The sequence below is a fragment of the Amphibalanus amphitrite genome, unplaced genomic scaffold (genome assembly GCF_019059575.1).
Source record: "Amphibalanus amphitrite isolate SeventyFive unplaced genomic scaffold, NRLGWU_Aamphi_draft 000274F_arrow, whole genome shotgun sequence".
NCBI lineage: Eukaryota > Metazoa > Arthropoda > Thecostraca > Balanomorpha > Balanidae > Amphibalanus > Amphibalanus amphitrite.
In genome coordinates, this window is record NW_024881769.1 from 327,801 (window position 1) to 352,553 (window position 24,753).

At 51.0% G+C, this 24,753-nt stretch overlaps 2 protein-coding genes across 2 annotated transcripts; one reads left to right on the top strand and one right to left on the bottom strand.

The window, feature by feature from the left end:
• Positions 1-3,190: 3,190 nt before the first annotated feature.
• LOC122387125 (protein bowel-like) lies at positions 3,191-14,812 on the bottom strand. Its single transcript, XM_043377011.1, has 2 exons — positions 14,001-14,812; positions 3,191-4,929 (listed from the first exon to the last, which is right to left on the bottom strand). Exons 1-2 carry the CDS (start codon positions 14,621-14,623, stop codon positions 4,314-4,316), a joined length of 1,239 nt encoding a protein of 412 aa, XP_043232946.1. The 5' UTR covers positions 14,624-14,812; the 3' UTR covers positions 3,191-4,313.
• Positions 14,813-22,710: 7,898 nt separating this feature from the next.
• Positions 22,711-23,157, top strand: LOC122387135 (C-type lectin domain family 4 member A-like). Its single transcript, XM_043377030.1, has one exon. It carries the CDS (start codon positions 22,711-22,713, stop codon positions 23,155-23,157), a length of 447 nt encoding a protein of 148 aa, XP_043232965.1.
• The last annotated feature ends 1,596 nt before the right edge of the window (positions 23,158-24,753 follow it).

Genomic DNA, 24,753 nt, shown 5'->3' on the forward strand with positions numbered 1-24,753 from the left:
TACAGTCTCCGTGCTAGTGTCGTGTGGAGAGTTGATGTCTCTGTGTAAGTGTTATGTGGAGCGTTGAAGGCTCTGTTCTAGTACCCTGTGGAGCGTTGCAGTCTGTATTAGTGTCACATGTGGCGCTGCGGACTCGGTCACTCGGTGTTATTGTTGCGCGGAGTGCTAGTCTCTATGATATCTTCGTGTGAGGCATTACAGTCGCTGCACTCCTTTTTTGTTAGTTTTGTTTTCTGATCGGTTTGGACACGGCAAACTGATTTTGATGAATGTATGCAGCCGCTTGTCACCATATGTTCGGAAAACTGGAGAAGAGAAGCGGTTGATGGGTACCGAGATGGAGGCATAAATGAGTTATATTTCCTCTATGTAATGCGAGGGTCCTCTGAGTTCTTACTCTTGCTGCTAGAGCTTTGCTGCCGTATATTTTTCAATAAGCTATCTCATTTAAATCAGTCGCTTTTACTTAGGAGCTTCGCAGTACAAGTACTTGAGCCTCTAATCCTGTTCACTAGGGATATAACAATGCTCACCAGCCCCATCTCAGCCCGCATATGAACCCGGATGGTGAATGTTTGTCGGTTGTAATGTGGCGCCACTCCCTTGGCGTCTGAAGATATGAGCGCCAGCAGGTCGTACATCGACGGGTGGCCGGTGCAGCCGGGCCTCATCCATCACCCGGCTAATGTGTCATCGCCGTCGGCCGACATCTAGATTAGGCCGGCCCTAATGAATTCCTGCCGGCACGACGCGCAGATGCGGCCTCCGATAGCCGCCGACACGCCGGTGACACACCTGTGACACCCTGACACCGTGCTCACGATAGGCCGACGCTCAGTGCTGTTTGTAATCCGGTTATTACAGCGGGCCTGTGGACGCGCGGCGCGGCGCCAGGCGGCCAGGCGAGCGGAGAGGTACGGAGCAATGCGAGAGGCGACCGGGCAGGGTGAGATGAGGCAGCTCGAGGTCAGACGCGAGACCAGAGGCGAGACGAACTGAGGCAAGGCGACTCGAGGCCGGACTGGTAGAGACGAGGTAGGGTGATGCAGAACGAAGGCAAGGTGATGGCAAATTGAATCAGGCGAGTCTATATAGAGAGGCGTGGAAGGGTGATATGCTGCTGAACGTAGCCCATTGGACCCCACTCCGTCTGCTTCCAGAGGATGTAAATACTGATTCGGACAGACGCGCGGAGGGTATCCACCGAGCGCCGATGTGTCTGGAGCAGATCAGTGAGACACGGCGACAGACGACAATCTCCGAGATGGCCCGCGCTGATGACAACCCGTGTACTGTGAGAGAAAACATAGGCTTGTGTGGATAGCGTTCTGGGAAGGATTAGTGTTCCTGGGGCTTTCCATTGTGGTTTCTGCTTTGCCTAACAAATCTGGTGGGGATTAAGCCCACGCAATGACCAAAGGTTATCGGGCATCGTTTATCAAGTCATGAGAATGTGATTCTGGGGACACTGCACAGTCTGGTTTCAAAATGCTGGTGATGGAGCAATGTAACCCAACGGGGAATTCTGGAATATGTTGCATTTTATATTTATTTATTTACATATTTATTTAAGCGATTGTGTTATTTCTAGACATCGACCTTACAGTTTCAAAGGAACTTCTCTTGCAACATCATCAATGCACCTATGACCTAGCTAGTTCCAAATAGAGTTACCTGATCTACCTGATCAAAATACATCTTCGACACGGCTCAGCCAAAAATCTTTCACCCACTTACTATTTAGGAGTCTGGCTCTCACAGATTCTGCCTTGCATGCTATTTAGTAACCATGAAGCAAACTTAGGAGCTCAGTTGACCAAAGCGCCTTACGCTGGGGCCTTGGGGCACGTGCCACTCGGCGTCTGAGCGGATCGCCGCAGCAGCGGAGGGTGTCCACAACTAACCGAAAGTGGCCGGCCTGCTCACCCACAAAACCGTAAGGTGCTTACCAACAGTAAGCTGATTATTGCATGACGTATACGAGACGCAGTGCAGGGGTATTTGTGCATTGCTTTTTCAAATTTCCCATTGATGCCCATGGTGCAATTGCACACATAGCGAAAAAAAAAACGGAAAAATTCGTTCAAAGTCGAAATCGGTACGAATAAAATAAAACACGTGGAAAACTTGTGAAAGAAAGTGTTTCAGCCAAATCTATTTTTTGTAGAATTTGTTCAGCAAATTGTCCTATGCTCGAACACTTAGGACAGATATCAAAATTAAACCTAACTTAATTTTTATTCTGCAGTGATCCCTGTCCCGTATTGTCCGCATCAGCTTCCTCGTCTCGTCTTTGACGTCCTATTCCGTTGGTCCTGTCAACCTATCCCGTCTCTTTCCAACCCGCTCAACCCGTCTCCTCCTGTTCTGGCATCTCTAATCCGTCTACACCGCCTCTTGTGTCCCGTTCTTATCCGTCATGTTTCCCTTCCTAACTCGACACAGCCAGCCTATCTCGTCCTGTCCTATCCAGACCCGTTTTCTCCTTACCTGATCTGTCATTCCCTGTCCTGCCCTGTTCTTTCCCGTCTTATCGTCTCGTCCCAACAGCGAATGCATGTTGTCTGTACAAAACACAAATGTGTCATAACAGATTACCATAATGAGACTGCTTTCTCTTAGCAGGTATTAGTCTGCTTATAGGTAACATGTTGTGATAATGAATCTTGCTCGACTGCTCGCATTGACTATGTTTGTTTCCTGCTTTTAATGTTCTCTTCCATATAGTCTGACAAAATGCCCATAGTGAGCATTAGCGTTTAATGACTATGTTCATTTTTATTTTTTATTTTGATAAACGGACATACCTACCAAAATGTGACAGACGGTGCTGCTTTTTCGTTACAGAATGACACTTTTTACGTGACCTTCAATTTCAACGCATGGCAAGAGCAACTGCAATGCAGTCGACAGCAATGCATGTGCTACGTAAGCTTTATGCCTAAAACATGCACTTATGTCTTCTGACAGATTACTTCACACCACGGCCGGCCGTTTGGTGGCACGGGCGACACTGATCTCATAGCCTGTGGTGGGCTGTAAAGCTCCCCGACATATCGCCTGTGATTTGGGACTCCATTGAGATTCCTCACAGATGTTCACCCCTGCCCTGCATACAAACGCATCTCGTTTTTTTTTTTGGGGGGGGGGGCGCCCGGACTACAGTGGTCATCGGCGACAAACGCATCTCGCCACGAGTCATTGACTTTTATTCGACACCGTTCCCATGTAGCTGACAAAAATGACATCAGTATCCCATAACAATATAGCCCGGTGTGTATATCCAGCCAGGCACGGTTGCCCGGGTCTGCGGTCCGGCAGGCTGGGAACCCAGCCTGGCCACCCTCAGAAACACGGACGGAGGCACGGGGAGCCGACCTGTTCACCGCCGCGACTTCACTGCGCCCGACAGCAGCGCGTCCAACAGCAGCTGTCTTTGAGATAAATGCCCTGACGTCAGCCGTATCAACAGTTATCCTATAGGTATAATCTCTGTCACGACAGCCATTCAATATACATTATACGCTCGCACGTGTTTGCACAGACTGACAATTGCAGATCAAAGCAAAGCATTCCCAAATAACATATACATACAAATATTGCTGCTCATTGGCTATCAGAAGCTTTTCTGGTAGGTAGGTATTCTGTGAAAATCACACCAGCTGCATTATAGGTATAAGCATCTTTTTCCTAGTGCTTACCGCTTGGAACATTTTATTGAATCGAATGTTAAAGCAAAAACAACTCAAGAACAAAATGTTTCAAGATATTAGACCAAGGACAAATAGCAAAAACAAACAATATGTAGTAGGTATTGAGTACCATGATAACTTAAAACTTATCAGCACGTATCAACTCTTAGCAATAAAAATCACAGAGAACACTGTGCGACAGAACAACGCTTGGAAACTCCAGCTAAATGAATTTCCAATAATGGCACATTCGAGCGAATCCACTGAACCATTGCCTCGTCACCCAGACGTATGTGACCAGTGCAGACTGTACCCAGATCACACATCCGTTGTTCATGCAAATGGCATGGATGCTTCAAGATCAGACAACGCGCCCTCAAATCGTGGCAAGAAAGGCTGCATCTTATGGCAACTGCTGTCGAAAATCATTTGCAAAAGGCAAATAATCGCAGCAGAAGGTATTTCAAGATATCTTGTTCACATCTAGGCACTACAAAATGCAAACAAGAACAAAACCGGTCGTCATGTCACGCACAATAACTCTGACCAAATTCAGATAACCTAAGAGAGACCTTTAAGATCCAACACCTCCACCTCATCACATAAGTTTAACGACTTGTTTTAGGACATGAGGGCGTCGATGCTGAATGCCGAAGCTGCTCTGGAAGGTGAAGAGGACGTCGCCGGTGACCCCGCTCCACCCTCCATCGCTCGGGCCTTGTCCGCTCGCATGTGCGCAGAAAGGGCATCCTCCTCCACCCCATCTCCTTCGTCGTCCTCGTCGTCGTCGCTGTCTCCCGGCTCTCTGTCGTAGCTGGTGGACGGGCTGGCGGTCGGCGTGGTGACGCGGCTGCCGGCCCGACTGCCTGCCGGACTGCTCGTGCCGGCCTGGTCGGCGGAGCCGCGCGCCGCCGCCGCCGCCACGGAGCCGGACTCGTCCCCGCTGCCGGCTGCCTCCGGCTGCTCGCCCAGACTGTGTGTCAGCAGGTGGCGGCGCAGGTCGCAGTTGCGCCGGAACACCTTCGGACAGGAGGTGCAGCAGTAGGGCCGGATGTCCGTGTGCGTCAGCAGGTGCGTCTTCAGGTTGGAGCGCTGGTTGAAGCTGCGGCTGCACGTGGGACAGCGGTGCGGCGACTCCTCCATGTGCAGGATCTTGTGTACGGCCAGCGTACGCGACTGGCAGAAGCCCTTTCCGCACACACCGCAAACGAACGGCTTCTCCTTGGAGTGGATGTACCTGACGAAGAGAAAAAGAAATAGTCAGGGAAGTGTATAGAATAGAGCAGCCGCATTTTTCGCTGACGGCCGAGTTCAAAAGCACTGAATTACCAACCAAATACTAAGCCCATCCAGGCATCTATTCATAAATATTGAAACATGGCCGATGATCATTTTCCAATCCTCTGCATCTGCACGGTTCGATTCCCGTCCGAGGTCAGCCACCCACCGGCTGACCGGTCGGCGGCGGCGGCGGCCAGTCGTTTGGTGCCATGCTCGCCGGCGCCGCGCGATGGTAATTAGATGCTGACGCAGCCGCCGCGGCCGCTCCCTGCACAGTCGTGCACCGGTGTGCAGCGGTGTGCACTGTGCAGCGGTGCGATACCGCCCCGCCCCCGCCCCCGCCCGCAGTGAGCGGCGGCGGCGGCGGCGCGCCAACACCCCGACCGGCCGGCGCCGCCCGCGCCCCGTGAAAAGTGGCTCGATAAATTCCCGGCGAACATCATTGATAGCAGCCTTATAATGTTACTCTTAGTGCTGATTATTCGGACGGCTTATTGTTGGCGGGGATATTTATTAAGCATAAGTCACCGACGTGTGGGATTTAGTGTCGTGTAAAATTCGGCGCGCCGCGTCTAAATCACCGCCCGCATTGTGGCCGGCGGATTCTCCGCGAGGCCCACAATTCTCGACTGTCTCTCAACCATACCGATGATTAATACACGTTGCAAAATTGTGCCTGTATGTGTGGTCTCTGAATTATGGGCCACATTAAAATCGGAGGCGTTTATCTGCACATCAGTGACAGCGGGAGTGTTAGCACCGGCGGCTGCAGGCCGGGCCGCCCGGACCACCGAGCGGGCCATGTGGCGGCCGGCCGACCACGTGGCGCCTGGGGCTATGCTGGCACTGAGCTGGCCCCATAGCAAGCAGCCCGGTGATTGGCTGCTTGGGCTCCTGCCCTCGAGGCGCATGCGAGGTGACCTCGGGTCAGCGCGCGGTTATTGAGGGTAGTTCGTTCTGGATGCTCGGCGGGGAAGTGCTCGCTGTGTGGGTGGAAGTGGTGCTCTGGCTGTGGTGTGGTGGTGGTGCACAATACAGCAAGTGAAATATCTTAACTGGTGTGGAGAGGAGCTGGACCAGTGGAAAAGGGGACGCGACAGTGAACAGCAGCAAGTCTTCTCAGCGTGCGAGTCATCAACACGGCCTTTTCCGGGGTGTGTGAGGGAGGCGGCCACAGTGTCTCGCCATCGAGTCACTGAGCTTAAACTCGTTCCCCGGGTCTTGCCATCGAGGCTCGGGTGCGGGGTCTCCGCTCAGACAGGGGTGCGACCAGTCGGCTCCGGCTAACCTTGCCATCGAGGCGCCGGAGTATCGGTTGATCTGTCCGATTACAGTGGTCTCGCCATCGAGAGGCTGGAATCGGGCAGCGGCTGGCGTCTTCCTCACCATCCTTATCTACCCATCGCTCTCCTACAGTCCTTGTCTATCATCCGGCTAAATAAGTGTCGTTGGCGTGTGAAATACCAGAGGACACGTGGCGACATTTCTGGTCCTCCGGGGGCCGGATTGCGACCAGTGAGCTGAACAGGAGAAGATGGGGATAGAAAAAGAAGAGGCAAAGGATGTCAAACGGCCCGATCCCACTGCAGATGGAGCTTTTAAGGATGTTAGAGATCAAGAGCTTGCTGGTCTGCGACGACTGCGTGGTATCAAGAGGGCTGTCGTGACGAGGGTGTCCAAGGTGTTAGAGGCAGAGATAGCAAGACATCGGAATCGCGATTGCATCCAGGAGGTAAACGGAAGGCTGAAAGAAGCTTTTTCTGATTTGAGAAAAGTTCATCAGGAGTATGAAACCAAACTCAATGACGCAGAACTGGAGGAAGCTCAGGGATACGCTGATAATCTTGAAGAAGAAGAGTCGGCTATTCGGGGGAAGATCCAGCTGTACCTTCAAGAGTTGGATGAAGCCAAGTCATCAGCTGCCACTTCCCGTCACACTCGAAGTCGTGCCAAGTCACACACCTCAGCAGGCACCGCTGTTTCAGTTCGATCCAGAGAGGCTGCTGTGGAACTGGAGGACGCTGATCGCAAGCTGCGGGACCTCCAAGCTCAAGTGGAAGAGAGTCGTCGGAACATGAAAGAAAGACAGGAATTAGATGAACGCGACAGGGTGCTACAGCTCAGAATAGCTGAAGAGGCCCGCGACAGAGCTGCTCGGAAGGTGCACATGTATCAGGCTGCGGAAGACGAATTGAACTGGGATCGTCGGCATGATTTCGACGAAGCGGCTGTCAAAGGAAGAAAGGGATCTGCTGAAGGTGCGGGGGTAGATCAAGCCGCCGAACCACCGCATTGCACGAGCGTACCTGACAATGTGCCTGGTCCAAGACCACAAGGACCTAAAGCTGCTCCGGAAGTGGAGGTGGATGGTTCATCTCTGAACCCAGACAACTGGACATCAAACAGCAAAGGGCAGGAGAAGCACGGGCATCCACCTCCTGGGATGTCAGCTTTTGCCAACAGTGTTCCACGTCTTAATTTACCGCGGTTCACAGGCGAACCAAGTGAGTGGCCGCGCTGGATCAGTCTCTTCAGAGCACTGGTTCACGATCAGGCATCTCTCTCTGACACGGAGCGGATGGCGCATCTACAACAAGCAGTAGATGGAGTTGCCCAGCAAGCCATCGAGGGATTCTTGTTCGATGGCAAGATGTATCACCAGGCGTTGACAAGGCTGCACGAGCGTTTTGGTCGAGAAGGCGACATCAGTCAAGCATATCTCAGTTCCATGTTTGCGACACCAGCTCCTTCAATCAACAACATCGCCTCAGTGGAGAGGTTCAGTTCAGCTGTCAGCAACACTGTGCTGACGCTGCGCGCTCTGAACCACTACAATGATCTGAGAGCCATCGAGAACCTGCGTCGAGTAGTATTGAAGCTTCCTGCGGAGTTGTCCTACCAGTGGGGACGAGAAGTGCATCAGATGCATCCCAAGCAGCCCGATCTGGAGATCTTCAGCAAGTGGCTGGAGACAGAGACTGCCATCTTGAGAAACTCGGCCAACCATAACCGTGATCCAGAAAGAAAAAGGCCATCCGCGAGTGCACGGGAGACCTCGGCGCGACGAACAACTCTGACTACGTCGGCCACGTCTTCCCAGACGGAAAACAACCGACGTCGCTGGTTCTGTGTCCTGTGCAAGGAACAGCACAAGCTTCAGGATTGCACGGAGTTCAAGTCGAAGACGGTGGAGGAGAGGCTGGTCGTAGTGAGCAAGGAACGGCTGTGTTGGGGCTGCCTGAACAAGGGTCACTTCATGAGGGATTGCCGCTCTGCAAGACGATGCAACTTGAATGGATGTAATGCATCTCATCACCGACTCATACATGTGGACAGAAGCGCTGCTGGTGATGAAGAAAACCAAACAGAACCAAAAACAGAGGCACGAGGAGGAAGTCGCATCGTCGGCACGGCTCTCACAGAGACGACAGACACACTGCTGCAGTTGGTGCCGGTGCGGATTCACGGCCCAAACGGGGAGAGAGACGTAGTAGCACTGCTGGACCCGGGAGCGCAGACATCGCTCTGCTGTGAAGATGTCTTGGAAGAGGTTGGGGTCCCTGGAGTCCGAGAGAATCTGCAGCTACAGAACATCGAAGGAAGCGGTACCAGACAGTCGTCTCTTCGAGTTCAGCTGACGGTCAGTCCTCTGAGCACAGCGACCAGCAGAAATCGAATCGTCGTGCCCGAGGTGTGGTCTGTGCCAAGGTTGAACGTGGCCCCACCCAGCATGAGTAGCAAGCAGCTTCGCAGCTGGAAGCACTTGCAGGACCTGGACCTACAGCAGTACAACGGCGCACACGTCGAGCTTCTACTTGGTGCCAACATTCTGGAAGCTGTGCTGCAGCGAGAGGTCAGGGTGGGAGGCCCCGGAATGCCCGTCGCTATCCGGACAGACTTTGGCTGGACCCTGACGGGATCGATATCCACCCTGATTCCAAGCACAATGCGGCAAGTCATGTTCGTGCGTCAACGTGCTCCCGAAGACGCTCTGGAAGGTCTGCAAGAGTTGGTCCAAGACTGGTGGACGACCGAGGCCTTCGGCACCATGATCAACAGCTCTGATGCACGATCTCAAGAAGATCTCAGAGCTATGCGAATCTTGGATCAGCAGACCAGGAAGGTGGGGGACAGATATGAAGCTGGACTTCTGTGGGGTGAAGACGAACCGATGTTACCGGACAACTGGAACCAAGCGTACCGACGTCTTCAGTCCATCGAGAGGAAACTCGATAAGCAGCCAGAACTGGCTACAAGGTACCAAGCCATCATCGACGGATATGTGAAGGATGGTCACGCAAGGAAGCTCTCAGCAGAAGAAGCGGACGAACGGAAGGAGAAGCGTTGGTATCTGCCACACCACGCAGTAGTGAACCCGAACAAGCCAGGGAAGCTGAGAATCGTCTTCGACGCTGCGGCAACATACCAAGGTGTATCACTGAACTCGAAGCTCATCACAGGTCCAGATCTACTACAAAGCCTTCCTGGGGTGATCATGCGCTTCAGGGAAGGTCTGATCGCTGTGACAGCGGACATCAAGCAGATGTATCATCAGGTGAGGATCCGGACAGAAGACCAGCCTGCATCGAGCTTTCTATGGCGGGATATGGAGCGACACCGCAAGCCTGACGTCTATCAGATGGAGGTGGTCGTCTTTGGCGCGAAGTCATCACCGGCAACGGCCAACTACGTGCTGAGAAAGGCACTTCTGGACTATGGAGCGGAGACAGACAAGGTTCTCAGCAGAAGTCCCGAGCAACTGGCAAAGTCGTTCTACATGGACGATTGCCTGTTCTCTTGCATGACGGAAGACGCCGCCAAACAGCTGTATGCTGACGTGAAGGAGGCACTGCAGAGAGGAGGTTTTCACCTCACGAAGTGGAGAAGCAGTTCCCCCGCTGTGCTGAAAGGCGTTCCAGAGAGTGAGAGAGCCAGCGCCTCTGCGAGCCTATGTCTCAGGAGCTCGCACACCGCTGAAAAGACGCTGGGCATCGCATGGGAGGAAGACGGGGACACATTGGGGTTTCGTCTCCAAGCCAAAGAAGTGAGTGCAACCAAGCGTGGTGTGCTCAGCAAAGTGTCAACAATCTTTGGCCCTCTGGGGATTGCTGCTCCTGTTACCGTGAGAGCAAAGATGATGATGCAGCGACTCTGGTGGAAACATCTGGAGTGGGACGAGCCACTACCCGAACCTGAGCTGAGCCAATGGTTGGAGTGGCTGAGTGAAGCAGAGAAGCTGAACGAAGTCGTGATGCAACGCTGCGTGAACCCCAGCGGCCCAGGGACACTGCGACGCCAACTTCATGTGTTCTGCGATGCGTCAGAGAGTGCGTTCGGCGCTGTGGCATACTGGAGGACAACTTCGAGCGATGGGTTACACCACTGTCGCTTCCTGATCGGCAAGTGCCGAGTCGCTCCACTGAAGCGACTATCAATTGTCCGTCTGGAGCTGCAAGCAGCCGTTCTTGGAGCGCGTCTGGTGGCTACCGTCCTCGGTGAGATCACTCAGCCACCGGATGACATCTTCTGCTGGACGGACAGCAAGGTCGTTCAGCAGTACCTTGATAATGAAACTCGACGGTTCAAGACCTTCGTGGCCAACAGACTTGCAGAGATTTACGAGCTGACCTGCAACGCGTGCTGGCGTCGGAGTCAAATGACGCCCAGGTCAACTCGCCAACGAGAGGCCGAACCATCGACCCTTCCGTCTGCTCCCAGTGGCCTCGCCATCGAGGGGCTGGGAGAGACAAAACACATCGGCATCTCCGCAACCGTGAGATAAACCAGCGGGGTTTACACGATCCTGACACATCGCTATCAAGCACTGGAGGACCAAGGGTCCTCTGAGTCTGGAGGCTCTCCAGCGTCTCTCCATCTCCAACGTGGGAGGCATTAGCCTCCGCGAGCGCTGCAGCGGCATCGGCGCAGGCGGCGGTGGCCTCCTCGGCCGCCTCAGCACGGGTGGCGGCTACCTCCTCGGCTACACCACCTCGGGCGGTAGCTTCCTCGGATGTGGCGGTTTCTGCTTGGGCGGCAGCGATTCGTCTAGCAGCGACGACGTCGCCAGTCGCCTTGGTGCGTCGGTGGGGATATACCACTGATTCCCATCATTAATCTTTGCTTAACGAAGTGGAAGTGTTTTTATTTTTCTGTTTCATGTTATACTTGCTGGTGTTTCAAGAAATAGCATCGTATTTGTTGGAATGTGAAATGGTTTATATGTGTTAGCGACGCGATGTGTACGGCAGCACGCCGGTTACCTTTCGTGAGTGTTGCCCTGCAGTGCAACACGGTGCGGGGGGATGTTAGCACCGGCGGCTGCAGGCCGGGCCGCCCGGACCACCGAGCGGGCCATGTGGCGGCCGGCCGACCACGTGGCGCCTGGGGCTATGCTGGCACTGAGCTGGCCCCATAGCAAGCAGCCCGGTGATTGGCTGCTTGGGCTCCTGCCCTCGAGGCGCATGCGAGGTGACCTCGGGTCAGCGCGCGGTTATTGAGGGTAGTTCGTTCTGGATGCTCGGCGGGGAAGTGCTCGCTGTGTGGGTGGAAGTGGTGCTCTGGCTGTGGTGTGGTGGTGGTGCACAATACAGCAAGTGAAATATCTTAACTGGTGTGGAGAGGAGCTGGACCAGTGGAAAAGGGGACGCGACAGTGAACAGCAGCAAGTCTTCTCAGCGTGCGAGTAGCCGATCATTTCCTTTCATCCGGGACTCATAACACGGCCTCTTCCGGGGTGTGTGAGGGAGGCGGCCACAGTGTCTCGCCATCGAGTCACTGAGCTTAAACTCGTTCCCCGGGTCTTGCCATCGAGGCTCGGGTGCGGGGTCTCCGCTCAGACAGGGGTGCGACCAGTCGGCTCCGGCTAACCTTGCCATCGAGGCGCCGGAGTATCGGTTGATCTGTCCAATTACAGTGGTCTCGCCATCGAGAGGCTGGCATTGGGCAGCGGCTGGCGTCTTCCTCACCATCCTGATCTACCCATCGCTCTCCTACAGTCCTTGTCTATCATCCGGCTAAATAAGTGTCGTTGGCGTGTGAAATACCAGAGGACACGTGGCGACAGGGAGCTCTTCCGTCGCCGGCGCCGGGCGCGGCTGACCTCGGCCGGCCGGGCCGGGCAGCTCCCCTGGGTGTGCCGACTCCCCCGCCGGAGTCGGCAGACGCCACCGAGGCAGGCGCGGCATTCCTGATTGGATGCCTCACGCCGGGCGCGGAGAGGAGGCAATTGTAATCCGGCGGGCCGCGCGCCGCTCCACCGGCCGTTTATCTCGGCACCGGGAAAGGGTTGGAGATCGGGTGTGGAATCGACATTGTCTGCCCCCGCGTGGCGCCACGCTGTAAACTAAATCGCCGACGCCGCGCCGAAACAGTCGTGCTGATGACTGGTAAGGGCCGCTCTAAAAACCAGTACCACCAGACGCCAGCAGCTCCCTCCAGGCAACACTCCAGCGGAGTGAATGCCATCGAAAGCAACGGACACCGGATATTTCACCGTATTCAATTAATTAAAGTAGGCTATTAACAGCATTGTCTTGAGACAACTTGAGCGTGAATACGTGAAACTTATACTATGGGTATTCATACCGGTGTTCAAATGTAGGGTAATATATCGTGTGCTTTGGTATGGGAGGGCAATTTATGTAGTTGTCACGCGATAGATGATATTTCGGGCTAAGCGGCAAATGTGACGAAATGCTACTTTGAAGTGAGACGTGTTCTGCATTTATACTAGCTTCCGAACCGATTGAGAAAGAGCAGTGCTCGAAATATATCGCTTTTGTATTGTATTTTTACCATTACAGTTTACTTAAAGTATTGAGGATAAGGTCAAATGACTCATACAGTAGGCTATTAACAGCATTGTCTATCAAATTATTAAGAAAACTTTCACCCATGTGGCACATTTCTGCCCATTGCCTGAAAACATTACTCTAATTTTCTTTGAATCATTCGATGCCCAGTGCCAACTTTCACACTCCCAGCCTTTTCTTCTGCGAGTCGCTTCCCTCGCCTGCATGCATTGCACGTTTCCGGGAGTGTCTTACGGAACGAGACTCCATCCATCTGCACATCGCACGCCCGCTATCTGGCGCCGAGATCTCGCCGACACCCTTGAAGTGACACTATCGGAGCGCGGATCAAGAGGAAGTCCGCGCTGCACAGAGTATCGCCTTCCGCCATCGTAACCCAAATGTCCCGCGGATGGAAAGCCCCCGCACCTGAGCAGCAGTGGCGGGCCCTGTGGCCGTCTGGCCTGACCGTATCTGCCCTGTACGGTTCGCGACTGGTCACGCCTAAAATCTACATCTGCTGCGGTTCCTGAGATGGTTGACCTCCTGGTAAGTCCTCGATCAGGAGTTAAGGTACATCTTCTAGTTCGCTCAGCAACTTTCCGCCAGTGACTCGGCGAATTTCTTATCTGATACCCTGATACCGCTTGGTTTAGTTTCTTTGGGCATTGTTTCTAACACTGAGCTACACGCCCAATTAAAAGACTACAATGATAACAGACGTCCGGTTCCGCTTTAGGGAAGTGGTGACGGATCGCACGCACTTCGAAGCTGAATGACAAGTTGTACAATCGCTACTTCCAAGATCCAAATCAATGGCAAACACTTCGAACTTCTGTGAACAAACGCTTACTTTCTGTGATTCGATGAACCCAAAAGCAAAGATAGCCTGAAAAGACAGGTTCCTTCCTCCGTACCTCAAAACATATCATTTCCTGTACTGCAGCCCTGGTATGACGGATATCATTTCACTTTCCTTATCGTCATTGCGTACTCCTCCCCCTTCCCTTCGAGCACACCGATCCCCAAAATGCATTCTAGGGGCTCACCTGCAGCCTCTGATAGCGAGCACCCTCACTTGAAGCCTGCTGTTTGTCCAGCCACACTTACCAGTAGTCCAACAGCTGGTCCAGCCACCTCACCTGTGGTCTCAGGTGGTCTTATGTCTTTACCTTTGGTCCCCGCAGTCAGTATAAGCATCTCACCTGTGGTCTCTGAGTTGGTCCTGCGTTCTCACCTGTGGTCTCTGAGGTGGTCCTGTCTCCTGAACGCCTTCCCACAGATGTCACACGAGAACGGCCGCTCGTCGGTGTGCGTCCGCTCGTGGATGAGCAGGTTGTAGCTCTTGGTGAAGTGGCGCTGGCAGTACTGGCAGATGAACTGCTTCTTGGGCCGCGCGGCGCGGCCGCGGCCGGCCGTGGTGCGTCTGGCGAGCGGCAGCGCGGCCCCCAGGCCGGGGAACAGGGCCGGCAGCAGCAGCGGCCGGTACGGCTGCAGCAGCGCCAGCGGCGACAGGCCCACGCCGGCGGCCGCGCTCGCAGGTGCCGGCGCCGCGCCCGTCGCCGACTCGGCCAGGCGCGAGAAGTCGAACTTGGCCTCCTTGGTGTCCGGACTGCTGCTGCTACTCCCGGCGGCGGCGGCCGTGCCGGCGGCCTTACCCACGCTGGAGAGCAGGCTGAGGCTGCGGTTCAGGCCGGCCATGTGTGAGAAGGTGGAGAGCACATGCTGCGAGCGCAGGGAGCTCTGCAGCGCCATGTACGACTCCAGCGCCGAGAGACTGTAGCCGGGCGACCCCGGCAGCGACAGCCCTCCGGCAGTCAGCGACGGCGGCAGCGGCTGGCGCGGCGGCGGCGAGCCCATGGTGCCTGCGGCGGTGGGCAGAGAGTGGGCGGCCAGGCATAGGCAGAGCGACAGCGGGGCGCGCGCGCGCTCGGGGCCGGCGGGCGACTGCGGCGGCGCGGGCGGCCGGACTGGCGGCGGCGGCGGCGGCGCGGCGGTAGCGCTCGGTCACACGAGCGACGCCTTCCCTCCGCTACTTGGCCTCGGACTAACGGCGTCGGCCGGGGGCCGCCGTCTCCGGCTTACGCATGCGCCCGGCGCCCGGCCGGCTCTGATTGGTCGACGGGCCGCGGCCGCTGCCGAAAATGGCCGGCCACCCGCGAGCTGCGTGCCCCGCCGCCGACCCGCCGGCCGACCCGCGCCACCGCAAACGGACGCTGATGGGCGCCGACAATTATTGAAAGTGATCGCCGCCTGATTTAGAGCCCCGTCTGGCTGAGTGGCTCCTCGGCGACTGGTGATTGGCAGCTGAGGACTGGTTAAAAGTCCGCCCCCGACCGAGAGACAGCTGAATAGACGACGGCTGTCACCGAACCTCGGCTGAAACAGGAGGGCGGGAGCATTGCACGGCCCGCTTTCCTAATGGTACTGCACGAAAGACAAACTGATGATCGTCGGCTTTTAGAATCCCTCCCACTTTCAGAGCGTCGATGCATTTCGCTGTCCGTTTAGGCTGCTCGTCGAAATGCTTACTCTATGCCATCTCGTAACCTTAAAAGGAAATGATCGATGACAAAGACGCTTTTCAGAAATACTTCGAAAATTGGAATGAAATTAAAACAACTTTTTTCTTTCGGAATCAATGGCTTAAGAAGTAAACGTTTTACATCCGACAGCTGCTGTTTTGTGTCTTCGAAATCCTGCGAAGGTATGTCAATGTTTTTTAATTTTATATAATTCTTTAAAGACGAATACTAAATAATGCGCAAAAATTACAGATAATTTTATGAAGGCCTTTTTAATTGTTCTTTATGTTACATTAATGCCTATCATTGGTCTTAATTGATAAGTCATTCATATCATGTTAATTTTATTATTACTTGGCTGCACAAAATGTTTATTTACATTACTTTCGAATTTGCATACCTGCCTTCTCTAAAAGCGCCATGGCATTTCTTTCAGATCATTTCCGAACACTATTGGCCAATCAGCGGTCAGCATACGGTACCTAGAAGTTGGCGGTGATTTGTAGTCCACTGCTCTCCGTCCCGCTGGCAAATATCGATAAACCTTTCAAGCGATGGTGTCTGAGTGGACATTTGCTGTATCGATATCTTCCTATACCTACATATGTCCACCGCCAATTCAGATAGTCTGGTGAAGATGATGTCCTTTGGAAATGGACAGCTACCTACTCCATATGAATTGCTATCCCAATCCGTTAACGGATAATTGCCAAGTAAATGGCTCTGAATTATTTCAACCATATGCCTTTTACCATTGGGAGCCAATTTGTCATCTCATGCTATTGTTCCACATGAAAGAACCATGTCTCTTTAAAGTTAAAGTAACATAAGTCATAATAACAATTAACACTTGCGGTATCCTGACTCATGAGCTATTCGCTATTTTATATCAGAACAGTAAGCCCGTTATTGAAAAAGAGCAACACGATGCCAGCTTTAGAAAGTGTAGGAATTTATAAGCATATATTTAAAGTTAAAATTTGATTCAAACCTCTACTTAGATTGTGGCGTTGAGCATCGTCAAACCATTGATCGTTAATTCGTAAAATGAATAAATACAATAAAAGCATAGATAAACACGCCTTCATACCAGCTTACCTACTTCAGCTTCACTCTCTCCCGTATTGGTAGGTACTTTAACATCGTCTAACGTTTAGGGGGGAGGAGGGGTCAAAAAGACCCTCTTTCCAGCTGCTTGGCTCCTGGTCGAGATGAAACTTCGAGGAAAGATCAAGCGTGTTGGCCGTGACAAGAGTAACTCGGTGAAATTTATCCAATGCTGCACTGATACTCATTGCCTGTCATGTTTCTCACGTTTCATTACCCAATGAAACTCACCACATCACAAAATGACTCCTTTCCTACATGTTTCCACACGCCTCCCCCTCGATTCTCTCACTCTCTCACTCACTCTGACCTTCAAACACCACAAGTAAACGTAAACAATGAGTAGTGGAAACCACGTGCTAACTTCATTCATAAAATAACCTTCAAATGATACAAACAAAATACATGCGTTACCGTGGATTATCACGTGACCACATCAAGTTTTTTCTTGCCAAAGTTGAAACCATACAAATTACAAATAACCTAAAAACAAATAAAACAAAATACAAATGAATCTTCTTGCCATGATGTTCTATCCTTGGTATGAAGTTATTAAAAACAAATGCAACGAACATTCATTACTATAAAGTCACGTGACTTTTTCACTATCAAATAATGAAAATAGTCAGCCTTGGGCTTCCCCCACATGGGTTAGTCCGCTTCGTTCAACGCCAGCCAAGAGGCGCTTGTTGCGTCGAACTGGTGAGGTGCTGGACATTGATTGTGCTATTTTCTGTTAGATTAGACATACCATACTTGAATGAATCTAGTAGAATGTACTGATTCAAATGGATCTCTTGATACTAAAATATTTAATCCCTTCCAAAGATTAGCATCATCTGATCTGCACCTGACTCATGAAAAATTTGAAGAGCTGAGATCTTCATGCAAATATTTCTCCCTTCCTCAAACACAAAATTTGAAAACTACTCCTGACCTCAACCAACTCAGTATCCTGCATGTTAACGCCAGATCTATTTCATCTAATGACAGATTTGATGAATTCCAGCTTTTCCTACAAAGAACACAATGTACATGGCATTTCATATGTGTCTCGGAAACATGGTTATCGAATGAATCAGTAAATAGTCATCAGCTTCCTGGTTTCACAGGATACTTCAACAACAGGGTCGGAAGGAGTGGAGGAGGAGTTGCAATTTATGTCAATGATAAATATGTTAAATCCTCATGTGATATAAAATTAAGCACAATGTCATGCACCCAATCCCTTTTTATTGAATGTCAAATAACAAGCATAACTGGAGTGATTGTTGGCATTATATACAAACCTCCTGATTTGGTAAACAACTTGTTTCTAGATGAACTCACAGCCTCTCTTGAACAGATTGAGAAAAAGAATAAATCAACATTTATTGCGGGTGACTTCAATTTTGACTTACACAATATTGAACAGGACAGTGCATGTCTAGAATTCTTCAACATCATGACTTCTTACAGCTACTGGCCAACAATTTCAAAATCAACAAGAGTCTCGGAGGACAGATGGTCACTGATTGATAATATTTTTTGCAATAACCTTGAGCTCTTGTCCTATTCTGGCATCATATATGATGACTTTTCTGACCACTTCCCTATATTCACATGCTGTACTAAAAAAATCAACCCACCTGAAGACAATTGGATTACCACCTTCAATTATAACAAAGTCACTGAACTACAAGAATACCTATCCCAACAGCTCTCAACATTCCATACCATCCCTGATGCAAATACTGCAGCTGATACACTTATCAATGCATACTCTTCAGGCATAGCATTGTTTAGCATTAAGAGGAAGTGTACTAGGAAAACAACAGCCATAAAACCTTGGATATCTTCAGCAATTCTCACCTCAATAAATACCCGTAGCACTCTATATAGAGAAAAAACAAAGAATCCTACAAATAGAAACAAACTTGCCTATCAAAGACATAGAAACTGCCTCAATGGCTTGATAAGGGAAGCGAAGAAAAAGTACTTTCAGGAACAATTATTGCTTCATAGGACAAATTCAAAGAAAATGTGGGAAATACTCAACAGTTGTATAAATAAGAATCCTAGAAAATCTGAAGTATCTACTGCTTTCAGTGATGCGCATGGAAATCCCATTGAAGACACCAAGCAAGTAGCTAATTTATTTAACAATTTTTTCATATCAATTGGTGAGAAGCTAGAAAAAGAAATCCCAAATACCAGAACTGATCCCCTGGATAGTGTCACTTCCAGTGAAAACACATTTGATCATTTTCACCCAACAAATTCTGCAGAATTAGAGTCCATGATAAGAAATATGAAAAACGTTGGTGCTGGTATTGACAACATCAATTCAAAGATATTCAAAAATACATATTCAGCAATACTCAGTCAATTGGTTCATTTAATAAACATATCGTTTGAGTACTGGAACATTTCCTGAAAGTATGAAGATGGCTGTGGTGAAGCCATTATACAAATCTGGAAATAAAAATATATTTAGCAACTATAGACCCATTAGTATCCTTCCCTATCTTTCCAAACTTCTAGAAAAGATTGTACACCAGAGAATCAATGCATACCTCATACAGAATGACATATTATGTAAGGATCAATTTGGCTTTCAAAAATCCTTATCAACATACATGCCTATAGTATACTCCTGCAAGAACGAATAACAAAAAGCATGGAAAATGGGAAAATGTCCTCAGCGGTATTCATTGACCTTAAAAAAGCATTTGATACAGTGAACCACAACATACTCATCAGCAAATGTCGTAAATACGGATTTACTGGTTGTGCTCTTCGCTTTATCAAATCATATCTCACAAACAGACAACAATGTGTAGAATTTAAAAGTACTAGATCCTCTTTTCAAAGTATTAAGCTAGGAGTGCCCCAAGGCTCTATCCTAGGCCCCTTACTCTTCCTTATATACATAAATGACTTAAAAAATGTATGCAAAAAATCAGAATGCCTTCTATATGCTGATGACACAGCCTTACTTTTTGAAGGTGAAAATACACAGGAACTACAAGAAAATATGAATAAAGAACTTGAAGCTGTATCCATTTGGCTTCAAGCAAACAAACTCACACTCAACGTACAAAAAACCATTTACCAAGTACACAACCAAATGGGTAATATCATTAATTTGAACATTATGATACATGGTGAAAGAATTGAAATAGCAGAAAAAGTAAAATATCTAGGCATCACTATTGACCCTGCCTTGAAGTGGAAATACCACATCGATAACATAGCAATCATTATCAGTAGAAATATTGGAATCTTGAGTAGAGCGAAGTACTTTCTTCCTGAAAAATCATTACTCTTGCTCTACAACTCACTGATTCTTCCTTACTTAAACTATTGCTGCCTAATCTGGGGTTTCACATATCCAACTTATCTCCACAAAATCGAAGTATTACAAAAACGAGCAGTTCGAATTATAGTAAATGAACATCGTCTTGCACATACTATGCCCATATTTCGTAAGCTCAATGTTCTTAAAGTAAACGCACTAGCTAGACAACAACTTATCATGTTCATGTATCGAAAATTCGCTTCACATTTACCATCGCAACTTAACCAATTGTTTACTACAGTAGATCAGGATAATATAAGAACAAGAAATAGACAACATTTTCACGAACCCTTCTCGGCAAAACGTTATCGTGCACAAATAGCATCATGGATAGGACCGCGTGTTGCATCCCAATTCTCTATAACAACCATTAATCAGATATCTAAATCTCAGCTAAAAAGATACGTCAAAGCATACTTCATACAAAATATGTAAGCTTTCTCGAGAATTTCCTCTGGAATTCTCGCTATCCTTTCATTGCAACTTAATTTCAAATGTACTTGCCTCAAAACTGCACTAATTGCAAGTAAATCACGTTTCATCGAAATTATTTTCATCATCGTCACCATGAATAATCTCTGGCGCTGGAGCAAGGAGCCTGACCAGCAACAAGCTTCGCTTAGCTGGAAAGGCTTTTCTGCCCTCAGCATTGACCGGCCGAATTTTTGACCAGAGCGATTCCCCACGTATGTTTGCATGACGTGTGAATGAGCGATTGTTTTTTCTACTCTAGATGAATGCATGCCCTTCTGAGTGAAAGTTGCTTTCGGTATCGTAGTAGAGAACAGTCATCTGTCTGGTTTCAGCAGTGGCTACTTTCGCATTCTGTTCTTGTCTCCGCCTAAACCCGCTACCCCTTCTCTCATTTGCTTTTTTTAGTTTTATTTCCTTTCTTAGCAGGGAGTGCCGCGACTTATCAGTTTATTTTATCTGGTGTTAACGTAAGGTTCTGCTAGTCGCTGGGTTTGAGGGCGGGGGCACTCCTGGTCACCTGATCATGGGTGGCGGAGTAGTTCGGAAAAAAATGCCTAATTTAGGGTCCTAACTCATAGGTTGAACTTTCAGGTTTGGTCAGTGACCCAAAAGTCTGGGAAAACGGGACCTGCTAGAACTTCGTAGTGAGCTTTCTTTGGGGTTTTTAGAGGTCCTGATTACGAAATTCATTGAAGTTTTTAATCAGATTATATCCTCATGCATTTTGAGTAGGCCATAACAGGTCAGGTCAGGTCATAAGCGTCCCGCCGGCGGCTATCCAAAGTAGGTGCTAAGTGTTAACCACCACCGATAGCTTGGCAACATGCTGAATAGGCACCGAAACTACTTCCTAAATGCTCAAATGGGTGCTAGATTTGAAAAAGGTAAAAAACTGCCCTAAAGGCATGTACAACTCGAAAGAGTACCTAAACCGAGGACAGCAGTGGTCAATGACCTTGACCTGACCTTCACATGACCTTGACATCCACCAGAATGCATCGGACGAGCATCATTTCACAATATTCACATGTTAGAATGCTTCATACCCCCAAAAGTCTGAAAACGCGGGAATAATGTGCGCTTGCATACGCCGAATCGCAATTTCAGCCTGACATAGTCTCGAGAAACAGGTCACAGGTCAAAGCGAATTTGGGTCAAGGTTATGACATTTTCATGGCAGGTGTAAAATTAATTTACTCGAAGGTACTGAAAGTTTTGTTGCAATCGGTTGCTTTTTGCGCGAGTCTCGATTGCTTTTTGCGCGAGATCCAATTAAAGTGATGTAGGGTTTTGAGCCTAAGTGCACCGTTTTATTATGTATTATTTCAGTCTAGATTAGGTGGTAGGCCTGCCAGGCACATTCACGGAATATACAGTCTCGCTAGACTAGTTATGCAGTATGCATTTAGCTATTCCGCGGCGTCACTCGTCCGCATTGCACAAGTGCATTATTACCAAATTGCCACCACTTGCTATTCCCAACTATCAAATATTTAGTCATTTGAGGTCCATTGTCTTTCCCCCAGGCGCAGTATTTAGCATTTATCGTCACGTGCTCCATGCGGCCACGGTTCGCTGTTGTTGTGTGGTGTGTACAGTGCATTGTACAGTGTGCAATGTGCACTGTGCATAAAGTGTACCGACTACCGAAGTCAGCGTGCCCGTCACGCCCCACTGCGCACAATCGAGCATTGCTGTTTGATCACGTCCTTTACTGAGGTCGCAGACACCTCCATACATAAGTCATATAATCGTCAGAGCGGACGGCGATATTGGGGTCTGTCTATAACTACATATCTACTTCGTATGGAACCACTGCTTCTTTGGTAATTACAGAAAATAATTACTGAGCGACTTTTCTAGAAGGTCAAATGCTTACCTTGGGTGGGACTGCTTTTATGCTGTCTACAAATGTACAAAACGTGAAAAAAATGTCGTTTGCAAACATCGGGGTCATATCTGCTAAAGGTAGTTACAAGTAAAACGTTTTCTCATATTTTCGAGAAATGCCTTTTCTGCAGCCGATACCGTGGTAGAATCACTCGCAAAAACACCTGGCCATTTTCGGGTGTCTGGCACGCCCCACTGCTGAACAGGAAGAACACTGTCGCAACGAATTCGCTGAGACGAAGATAGCAGCGTTCCACTGAAGATGTTTGCGTAAATCCGGCATCGTATCAATGAGAACACTTGCGTTCACCTGAAGATGGCTGCCGACTATCCCACCGTGCATCCGGGTGCCGCTGTCAGCACTGAAGCGAGCTCTACGAGGAATATCAGGACATGTGAGAAAGTTTCCCATTTGGAGAGCCATACCACGAAGCATAGGTTCATCTGCTTCTGTCTCGTGCCTAGAATAACGTCTCCCAGAAATTCTACCGACTTCCGCACAGACAAAGTTGAATAAAAGCCAGGTCGAGACAGCATCCATTCAAGTCAGGCTTAGAGCTTGCTGAGTGAGTCGGCCTCAAAGGTAGCCAGCAATCCTCCAAGAACCCATCATGGTTTCCCTTCTGCAGCTCGCCATCGGCTGTTCGGTCGCACTTCTGGCCAGCGCCGCCTGTCCCAGCAACGAATGGCGACCCTTCAAAGGCAAGTGCTACTACGCGTCGACGTTCGACGTCGGCGGCTGGTCCATCAGCGACGTGTGCAACTTCGGCTACCCCGGCTCCAAGTCCGTCTCCATCCACGACATCGACGTCAACTCGTTCCTGGCGCACGACCTGCTGGACGGCCAGCGCGCCTGGATGGGGCTGTACCGGCGGGCGGGCTACAGCGGCTTTCACTGGGAGGACGAGTCGCCGCTGGACTGGACGTTCTGGTCGTCGATCCCGACGGGCACCGACGAGCGGTGCGCCAACATCAACCAGGTGGAGTCCACCGGACAGTGGGGCAGCCTGCCGTGCGGCGCGCCGCTGCGCTTCCTCTGCGAGACCTTCGAGACGTAGACCTCTCTGCGGAACCCACCAGACGTACCACTTCACTCTGCAGGGCCCACGAAACGTGGGTCGGGACGCCTCCTCCAGGAGACTTACGAGACGTAGCCACCGCTCTGATCAGCCTAATGAGGTTGGATCATAGTCCTAAGACCGCAGGCCCGGACCCACACGGTGTGTCTCATTCCCTGACTCTGTTTATCTTGATATCAAAAATGTTCGTCACCTAGTTTGCTGTTTCTGCTCCGAAATAAACGCTCTTACCATGCACTTAATGGGTAACCCTGTCTGTGAGTTGAGCTCCAGGCTCCCGCAGCAGCATAGGCGGCGGAACGGGGGTGGGGGGTGGGGGGGGGGGGGGGGCACCGGCTCATCGTGCCCCCCTTGATTTTGCCATTCTAAACATTAGCCCTATGGGCGTTGCATGGAAAGAATGGGACCAAAAGTCAGCAGTGCCCCCCCCCCCTTAATTGAAGGTGTTCCGCCACTACTGCGCAGCAGTCGTGGCGTGCTATGGAGGACCGGAGGGGTCACTCAGCCGACCGATGACCGGACCGCGGACAGTGCGTGCCGATGGGACGGCCGCGGCGGCCGGGCCGCGCGGACGCCGCCGCTCGCCGGCACTTGGTATGCACGCTCGGCAGCGCTATCAATAGAGCTAACGACTGGACAATGGTCGGGCCGGCCGGGCGGCCATTTTGCACGGCGTGACAGCCGCTCTCGGACGGACGGCGCGCGCCGCCGATTTCAGTCACGATCCTCTGATTGCGATGGACGACGTGATCAGCAAGAAATTTCGGCACCGCCGCGTCCACCAATCAGAGGCGGACACCGTACGAACGTGCGCTCCGATTGGTTGCCGGCTGAATGCAGGCAGTAAATGGTTTTTGTCGCTACCTGTCCGGCAGTCAATTGCTGCGATGGCCATCTTTGATTATATGACGCTGCAATCTTGCAGCCGTGCCGGCTATCATCCCTCATTCAGGTTTTTATTAGTGCGTCATTGTTGGCGGCGGCGGTAGCGGCGGGGGAGCGGCAGTCGGTGCCGCACCGGTCACTGGTGCCCTCCCCCTCCTCACTCACGTCACCCCAGGTCTCCTTCTGACCTCTGCTGGACCCACGTGACGTCCCAATCTCCACACCTCTGTCCGAGCGACAGGAGGAGAGCGCTCCTATCTTGTAGCGCCCTTTCGTCTGTACGATCGCACCTGTGCGAGCCCTGTCGGTGTGACTCGATGCTGTCCCGCGCCTGTGGCCCGGTTCCTTTCCTCCCTGGGTGTTTGTCCAGCTCGGCGCCGGCGGAGTGCGGCCGTCGGTCGGTGATCTGTCTCCAGATCCGTCTCTCCCGAACAGCCGACAGCCGCGCCTCTCGGCCGGACGGGCCGGCGGCTTAGCACCGACGAACGGCTTGTTCATCTTAATGCGACACGAGTGGGCCGATGTGTCGCGCCGGATTTAGTTTGTCAGTTGAAGAGCGCGTCATTGCTGTGGCTGCGCGCTCCGGGCCGGCCGTGTGAGCTCCGACAGAGGTGTCAGCTCGGCTCGGCTCACACTCCGCTGGCCGGGGGATCAGCCGAGCGGCCTGCAGCCGATGACGGCCCGCGTCTT